General features: G+C 33.5%; 1 protein-coding gene across 1 annotated transcript in view; it reads left to right on the forward strand.

Annotated features, from left to right (window-relative positions):
* LOC117118547 (lissencephaly-1 homolog) overlaps positions 1-2,919 on the forward strand; it is a gene marked incomplete at its 5' end in the record, with an annotated part of 18,021 nt that extends 15,102 nt beyond the window's left edge. The window contains 3 exon segments of the mRNA XM_033263168.1: positions 1-47; positions 490-646; positions 1,279-2,919. Of these exon segments, the coding sequence (XP_033119059.1) occupies positions 1-47; positions 490-646; positions 1,279-1,352 (278 nt within the window).
* Positions 2,920-10,232: the final 7,313 nt, after the last annotated feature.

Consider the following 10,232-nt stretch of genomic DNA (forward strand, 5'->3'; position numbering starts at 1 on the left):
CTATTAAGATGTGGGATGTTAGTGCTGGAATATGTATCATGACTTTGGTGAGATTTTGTACTCAATTTGAAGGAGATCGACCTAGTGTTTTGATCAATTAATCAATCAATTTCAATCAATTTAATTTTATTGCAAAAAAATTTAAATTTTATTTTATTGGTATGTTTTGATTGAATTAAAAAGGATGATAAACAATAGCAATATTGTTAATTGTGTTTTTTTTTTGTATTCTTGACTAATTAATGTAGAGAGAAAAAGCATGATTGTTTAATAGAAAAGTGAATATATTATCTATAAATAATTATAATTAGTAATTTTAATACATGAGATTGTTACATTGCTCGAATAATCGCTGCTCTCGATTATGTATTGGAGAATGAAAAGAAGAATAAAATAATATCTTGTCTAAATCTCTTATGTAGAAAATAATTGTGCATACTACATGAGCCTAAATGTGAATTTGCAATAACAAACCATGATTGTTTTTAGGTGGGTCATGATAACTGGGTGCGTGGAATACTGTTTCATCCTGGTGGAAAGTACATCATGAGTGCGGCTGATGACAAGACTCTCAAAGTCTGGGATTACAAGAATAAGCGCTGCAGTAAGACTCTGGAGGCTCACGATCACTTCACCACATCCCTAGGTATGTTGTCATAATAGCAACAAACACTTATCATAATCATAATATTTATCATCATTGTTGTCAATATCATCATCTCCAACCAATCACGATCATCATTGTTGTCATCACCTTCATCATCATCATCCTCTATCCTCACATAAATGTCTTTATATCCAAGTCAAATATATGCTGACCTTGAAATAAATTAGTCATTAAAATACTCTGCTTGCTTATCCACTTAAGCAAGTTTCATGCAAATCGCACTTCACAACATAATCATTTTTGTTGCTGGCAGTCACAACATATCAACAATACAAACACTGTTTAGTAGTTATCCATTGTGTTTTTCATAAGAGATTACTCTATGGCCTCTTATACAAGGAACACTCTTAGACACTTAGTGGTCACTGAACATGACAAATTTATATTACTGTGTGTGCCTTACTAGCCACAAGTAACAAATTGATTTTTTTTAAACTTATTTTTATTTTGTGTAGGATTTAATAGAGACTACAAATTATGCCATTTATTGGTTCCTTTGTTTATCTATTGGCATTGTTATTTTCTTTAAAATTTTTCATATGATTTCTAGTAAAAATTAAAATGCATATAGATAATAATAATAAGGTAATTTTGTCTCTATTGCTTTATAGATTTCCATAAAACTGCACCCTATGTCATCTCTGGTAGTGTTGACTTGACTCTAAAAGTCTGGGAATGTCGCTGATCATAGCGCCCTAACTTTAGTGCTGCGACGACCATGGCTCATCCAGCATATTTATCTGTTCAACTCGCTATTGTAAAGGTGTAAGCGGTACTGTCAACAAAAGAAAAATATACCTTAACTTCTATTAAGCTTAACCGTAAAAAAAAAGTTTAAAGTAGGCTATTGCTTTAAGCATCGATGAAGATAGTTCAGGATTAAGTCAGTGCTAGGGTAATAATGTTCCCCCATGCAAGCCCTCTCACCATTTGGCCTCTACTGCTAGGCTATCTAAGTAGTTGTTAAGCCTTGTTTCTTGGGATGAAGTCTGTTGGAAACGAGCTAGATATAGAAGAGGTTGTGCTTACGGGAGGGCTGGAAGAATTAAGAAGCAGGGGGCGGGAACATTTCTCTTTTAGGTTAAGATAGAAATAAGATGCAATTATTGATAACGTCAAGTCTACATCACTATGGATAATGTTCGTGATAAAGCTATGGGAGAGACATAGAAGTAAAAATAAATGCTTGAGCATTATTAAAGAGGTGATAAGGAGGATTGGATGCTGGTGGTACCAGTTTTCGAGTCAGGTGGACTCAACCGGTGCCATACAGTATTTCAAAGACAATGTTCTCCCTTGATGGTACACCTGCCACTACAGGTAGCCATCTTGAGGCAAGGTGTCAGCCTCAGGTATATCATGTAACCTGGAAGAAAGGGATGTTGTATCTCATTGTGGAGCTGTTTGGTAAAATTAAAGGCATTGTCCACATTTGTAAATTATTTAAAAATGAAAACAATTGAAGCGTTACACTATTTCATGTCATGCTTTGCAGTCAACGTAGATAGTAATTAATAATTAACTATTTTTGTGAACAATAAATTAGACATGAAATGAAAATTTGATTAATGGAAAAATAACCGAAAAACAACCTGAAATTGTGCGAAGAATTGCCATGTATTATAATTGAATAATGGACAATACTAAATTGAACTGACTGCGTAGTTGTATTGTTCTTATTTCTGCTATTTGTGTATTGTGATCATTATTATTTTTGTATGGGGCTGTTAAGATGTTTTACATCCTTTAATATAATATTTGCAGTTGCAGCATGCCATATTGTAGGGGGCGCTATTTAAGTCGTATTCAACATACGGATAGTTCAGCAAACAAAACTATGTAGCATTTAAGACTGAGAGTATAGCAACACATATTCTGATCAGATATCAATTTTTGAGTCAAAGTGGTATGTAAGATGAAGTCCCATGCTATGTACATAACAATTTCTCCTGTGAATTGTTGTTCTCTACTAGTACTATAAGCCTCTGTGTTATTTAATAAATAAGATAAACTAACTCTGCTTCCCTTATATGTAACATGGTAGAGCAGAACTTTTTTGCTGCGACATCCAAGCTCAAACCATACAGCCATTAGACTGGCACTGTTTTCATATACCTTAAGACCGGCTTACTAAACATTAAATATTTTTTTTTTAAGCATGTATAATAAACAGCCGCACATAACCTTGTGAATTTCAGGGAAGATGATGTGCAGTAGGCCTAATAAAATAGTTCATAGTATATACCAAAATATTGTCCTGTATAGCACTTAAGACTGTAATAGCAATTAACAAGACATACACACATGTAGTAATCACAGTTTGAGGCACTGTAGGTAGATATAAACAGAATTATAAATACTCAAACCTGCCCAGTTAAGGGGCATTTAAGTCATATTGTTGACTCACAATTAACCTATTACTGCTCTGTCACTTGGTGTCATAAGTCAGTGGTGGATTCAAAGGGTGGCCCAGCCGGCCCGGGCCCCGTAAATTTTTTAAAATCCTAAAAAAAGAAAGAAATGGAGAAATAAGAAAATTATATTCATATTTTAGGATTTCATTTCTGGCCATCTAGAGGTACCATAATCATAGTTCCAACCATGTTGTGGGGCTGAGGTGGTAAACCCTTCATCTGTGAAAGTCCCCCCTCCTGAGTTTCCTCTATTTCAAATTTCTGGATCCACCACAGTAAGTATATTTCTTAAAAATAAAGCATTACCGGTAGAAATTCACAGAAAATTACAATGATTGAAAACAGTATGTCAATAATTGGAAGTTAATTATTCATTGAGTGATGAGGATCAAATTTGCCTGCCAACAAATTGAATAAATAAATGGTTAATCATTAATAATATAAGAACGATATTTGAAACCATTGCATTTCACAATTTATCAATACTGTATTGCTACATGTTAATCCAATAATATTTAGGGCACATTGTATGCAACTTTTTGTACTGTAACTGTTCATTGAGTGGGTTAGATGTGTAATGCATTGTGCATATTGTCAATTGAAATTAACACCATTACTTGCTCTTGGTAAATTGGGGACACATTGCATAATCCATACCCACGGGTTGGGGGTTAGCAGAATCTTGCAAACTGTTACCCAGCACTCAATCACATAGAGGCCATGTTGGCATGATCACATCTATAAAAACTGGTGTATTTATATCACAGTGGGAAGATGGATGTTAGCCAGATGGCTGTTAACAATTCTAATCCCCACCGTAGATTACCCTCCCATGGCTTTACTTCTACTAATAACTACGTCTACCTTAAACGACTAACAACAAAAATATACTCATCTAAAGTATTAATTTGAGTAACCTACACACAAAATTTAGCATGTGCAATGTGGATATGGGGTGTGCATTCTGATACTGATACAAAATGCACTGCAACTTATCACTTAGTGCTCCAGCCAACCCCCAGCTATAGTGACCTAGCCCAGGTCAGTATGTTTTATGTCTCCTCGGCTGAAGTGATATAGCCTTCGGTCGGTATGTTTGTATGTCTGGCTAAAAGTGATCTAGCCTTGGTATATTGAATGTGTCCCTGCCTAGAGTAACCTAACCCCAGAATGTTTTGCACGTCCTCCGCTAAAGTGGTCCAGGCCTAAGTATATTGTATGTTCTCATGGCTAAAGTGACCTAGCCCCAGTATGTTTTATGTGCTTAAGGCTAAAGTGATCTGCCTTAGTATGTTTTATGTGTTTCAGGCTGAAGTGAACAAGCCCTGGTATGTGTGTGTCCAGCCCAAAGTGATCTGACTCCAGTTTGTATTGCTGGGCATTTGGTCAAATGATCTAGTGTTGACACTGGATCATGCAATCTATCCCCCAGTACATTTTGCGTTGACATGCTCTGTAATTGTGTGTAAAGTAGATGTAAAAATGATGTTTGAAATGTGAGGAGGTGCCTTGCTCTATCATTTTATAGCTCATCATAATGCATTTCAAAATTTATGTTGATCATTAAGCAAAATTGCATTTGAAATTGACTTGAAAAATGTTGGAAACAAATAAGAAAAATTGTTTGTTTGAAATGTTAAGTACAGTATTTCATTCCTAATTTTTACATACCAGCTAATCACATTTGCCATCACACCATTAGAAATTCCTTGAGAATAAGGTGGTGTGAACTTGCATATAATGAAGTGATCTGATTGGCTGCTGTATCCATTTTCTTGAAGTTTTGTTAATAAGTTGCATACTTCAAAATACATATCTTAATATTAGTATATATATATATATAATTGTGTGTATTTAACTATAATTTTTGTTGTTTATTTCAGTATAGATTGATACTGCTAATATAGGTGTAATTATTTTTTATTACGGTCAGATTTGGTTTAAATTTAATCTAACACGTTTAGAAATTCTGCTGTCACACTTTTAAGAATTATATTCCATGGGATTAGCAACAAAATTAAAATTTTATATCGATAAAATTTAAAGATTGTTATAGATATGAATTAATTATTATGTAGTTAAACACATTTGCAAGGTTCCTCCACACAAATTTCAGTTACTCAATGATAGATTACATTGTAAAAAAAAATATAAACACTTTTAAATAGTGTTATTTAAAAAAATAGGTTTTAATCTTCTGGGCTGATAATCTCTCTTATGTGTTTGCTGTTAATTGCATAGTGTTGTGTGTATATATCCATATACGCGCATACATATATATATATATAAATATATATAATACCAAGTAGATGGCCTGTATTGTCAAATAAAAACCATTTTGTTTCTCAAATCAGCTTTCTAGCACTTTTTCTTGTCATTTTTTTATTTTTCTTTATGTTTTATGATATACTGTGAATGGTATTGAAATAACCTGAAATAGAGGGCAGCAAATATGTAGTTTATACAATGAAAATATCCGACGAAAGACAGCAAAAAAAAAAAAAAAAATTATAGATGTAGTATTGGCTACTTGAAAAAAACAGGACCACATCATTCATGCCGAAAGTACAATTTAGGTATGCCTTACTGAGCTGTCAAATTTTAGGGATTAAAAACTTTTAGTGCGAGCTGTGCTACCATATGTGTGAGGTGTTGTATACTACTATCGCAATCGTATGGGTTGCGGTGGTGTACCGCAAGATCTTTCCCGACAGGGGGCTGGTACCTCTGACAGGTGGCACCATAATCAACACAATTTTTCCCCCGACCGGGTTTGTGGGGGGTTAGGCTTTCCCGATGGGGGAGGGGAGCTTGGACCCCTTGTCGGGGAGCTGGACCCCTCGTCGGGGAATTCCTGGCTCCGCCCCTGCAAAATGGATTAGAAAGCCACATAAAAAAGGCCCCAAATCTAAGATGGCCAACAAAATCCAAAATTATGATTAATATACTGTACTTTTATAAATTTGTTTCTGTCAGTGGCCCAGAAAATTCCGGCGTTTGTATAAAACATCAGAAGGTTGCAGTTTCGAATTCCGCTTGGGGAAACTTTAGGAGAATCCATCCATGATCCATATAAATCAAGATAGCCGTTAACACTGTTATTTATATGTAAACATATCTATATATATTAAACAATATATATAATTTATTATATTATATATAATTATATATACACCGTATTTACATTTCTTTGATGATTTATATATATATATATGTATATGTATATATTCTTATACACATCTCGACTCAGAATTTTATACTGAACAAGAAAACGTTGGTGCCGATTTTTTCGAGAAGGTTAACTGGCCGCCTTCCTTGGAAAACAAGATGGCGGAAGCATCTGGTGAAAACATAATATTATGTGTATCATTGGAAAGGAAATCATGCACTGAATTTTTTTTTAATATAGGGTCTGTGCTAATATGAAGAAATGCATAGAAACTAAGATTTTCGCCATTATAAACACGTCATTGTCTGCTGCCCTCTCTTGGTGAAAATTTCAATTTTATTGTTTTTATGAAATTGGTGGTTTTCTTGGTTCTAATACTGATATTTTGTAGTCTTATTTTTGTAACTAATTCGATACATTGATAAAGAAAATCCATTTGTATTTTTTTTTTCATTAAACAATGTATAAATAACCATATTATTTGCTCATTGCAGTGACAGTTTCCTGTCAATACAGTATATATTTTTAAGTGCATGTTTACAGCTGCATGATATTCTGGTATTTTTTTCCAGTCTAGGCAAAAACAAAATCGTTTAGCAGACTGCTTGTTTATGAGAGCAATTGGTAAATAATAATATACTTTTTCTGATACTTCTCAAATTATAATAAAGGCACGCGCACTCGAGTCGTGTATTACAGATAATTCAGGTGTTAGTGGGCAGAGGTACCGGTATCTTGCTATATGTACAGTAATCTAAGTGTACAACGCTCTTTCGTTAAAACTTAGGTCTTTTTTATGCAGTTCATTTCAACAACTTGCATGCATCTTCTTTACTTATGAAATTACATTGTGGTCGGAAAGTGAGTGGGACCAAAACCCCCTTAAAAATATGGGGGGGGGGACGTGTCCCCCGTCTCCCCATGATCTGCTCTCATATTGGCACTCCAGCAATACCCGGTCCCCTCAAGGGGCGGACACCATGGTTGAAAAAATGGCTCCTCTGCCGGCAAATAGCACATGCATACTTTAGCCACTTTACAAAAATGAATGTCCCTCGCTTTAAAAGGGTGATAAATTTAGATTGCAAGTAATTAGGGCTGACTTGACCATTAATACCTATACCGATTCCATCGGAGTCGTTTTTTTAAAAGTCGATTCTTATCTTACAATCACATCAACATAATAACTATTATAGACATCATGATTACCGCCATCATCATCATCATCGCCATCAACATCATCATCATCATCATCAATCATCATAACCACCACCACCATCACCATCACCATCCATCATCATGATCATCATCATGATCATCATCATCATCATCATCATCATCATCATCATCATCATCTTCATTATTATTATTATTATTATTATCATAGTTACCAACCTGAGAGATTTGAAATGCGTGAGTGACCAGTTGGCTGGGAGGTCCAAGCGGCAGGGGACACGCCCGTCCCCTCCCCCGCTCCCCCCCCCATATTATCATCATTATTATTATTATTATTATTATTATTATTACTGTTATCATCAGCACCCTCATCATCCTCATCGTCATAAAGGAATGGCGCACCAGACGAAGAATAATGAATTGTTTTTATACCACTCCAGGTGGTGTTTTACATATAAAAATTACTCAATCGACTACGAAGGAGACTTTACAATTAATAACAAATGTGAGTACAGTATTGAATTTTTTGCATTGTTAATTCACTAGTTAAATGGGAATTCTGTTATCATTCTATGGTTATTATTTTGACTACGTTTGTTAGGCAGCCGCATTGAAGGCGTTGGAGGCAATTTCCTCGACAAAAGCATGCACTAACATGCTGTATTCTATTCAACAACATACATTCCAAGCAAGTGGCTTGCTAAAACCACCAAGGGCCTGAAACTGGCTAAAAAACGTTATTTACAGTAATTACAGCTTGGGGCTTGTAAACTACCGTTCGTTGTTTACATTGTAGATTCGTATCTGTTTTTTTTCATTGACAATATATGCAATTTATTACCAGAGCCTATACTGTAATTATCTGGTACACAACTTAACTTTTAATCCCGAATATCGAAATTTGTTATAGCCCGACAAAAATATTTTCTATATTATTTTTAAAGGACAGCGAAAGTGATCGGGGTAGGCCCAAATGACACAGTCTTTATCACTATTGATATTAATATCTTCATGGATGTGTACTTCCATGATGCCGATATCAAATAAGCTACTACGGTAGTGACGGATCCAGAAATTCGAAATAGAGGGATCCAGGGGGGACTTTCACATTTGGATTTATGATTATGTCACCTCAATGGTCCATGCTCTAGATGGCCGGAAACGACTTAAATATGAATGCAATTTTCATTTTTTCCTCCATTTTTTAATTAATTTTTGAATAATTTAGGCGGTGGCCGGTTGTACACTTCCCCTTTTCGAATATACAGAGCAGTAGAGCATTTTATATAGGACTGTTATAATAATAATAATAATAATAATAATAATAATAATAATAATAATAATAATAATAATAATAATAATAATAATAATAATAGGCCTAATTATAATAATAATAGGCCTAATAATATTAATAGGCCTAATAATAATTATAGGCCTAATAATAATAATAATAGGCCTAATAATAATAGGCCTAATAATAATAGGCCTAATAATAATAGGCTTAATTATAATAGGCCTAATAATAATAATAATAATAATAGGCATAATAATAATAATAATAATAATAATATTAATAATAATAATAACAATAATAATAACAATAACAATAACAATAATAATAATAATAATAATAATAAATAAATATCCGTGCACATATGGCCACATAGAGAGAGTGAGAGAAAGAAGCTCAGCCATGTACAACTCATGTCTGATTTTTAAAATGTATCTGTGTTTCAAATGTATTGTAAATGTAAACGTATTTCACATTTAAATGTAATACATTTACATTTACAATACAATACCATGGTTGTGGCTGAAGTGGTGGGAACCCTTCATCTGGCAAAGTCCCTCCCCGTGGACCCCCTCTATTTCAAACCTACTGGCTCTGCCTCTGTTTTTATTTATACATTATGTTTTGATGATACTCCGTTATAATTCTTTCTCTGTTTCCTAATCTTTTCTCAATATTTTTCTATTCCAGTGATGTAGACAAAGAAGCCACAACAATCAGGGAAGAATGTCCGGACTCAATCGTGAAAGGGCAACAGAACCTATTATTCATAGATAGCCAAACACTGTGTCACTCATCAAGCTTCCTGCAAAAATTCTCGATATGAAATTTATTAAAATATAGTGTAAATTTTATTTTTAATTAATGTTTTCTCTGCAATAATCTACAAAATAATGTTAGCAATATGTAATAATTCTTGTAGGCTTTATGTATGTTTATTAATATTGTATTATTACTGCTATGTTTATTACCTGTATTAATAGAGAAAGTAACCTGTTTTAAAGAATATATATATTTAAGATAATAAGATATAACATTTTGAGGATTAAAATCAGATTTATTGATTTTTGCCAGATGTACATGATATAGGCCTACAGTATATAAATATAAAATGTATACTATATATCACAACTTGATTTCAATGCTTGAAAATAAATATCAAATGGAATTGTGCATTTCTTTTCATCTTATTTAATGTCTATGTTTACTGTAATAAATTCAATAGCTAAAATATCTTTAATATAATACGCTTATAAGCTTAAACGAAAGTGAATAATTGCTTCATCAATATGTGCTACTTCATCTATTAAACTAGCATTTCTTTCAAAGACGCCCTCAACAAAAACATAAAACCGGAAATTACGTGTTGCTAAGTAACAAGCTCATGCATAATCATGAATATTCAGTGGCACCTGTTCTAATTAGACTAACAATAAAATCTTTTTGGTCGATTTTGTCAAAACTGAGCTAAAAGTTTTTATTGTTAGTCTAATGAGCACAGGTGTTACTGAATAT

This window comes from Anneissia japonica, unplaced genomic scaffold (assembly GCF_011630105.1).
Source record: "Anneissia japonica isolate Jap-2015-1 unplaced genomic scaffold, ASM1163010v1 scaffold288235_len41945_cov195, whole genome shotgun sequence".
In the NCBI taxonomy this organism is placed as follows: Eukaryota; Metazoa; Echinodermata; class Crinoidea; order Comatulida; family Comatulidae; genus Anneissia; species Anneissia japonica.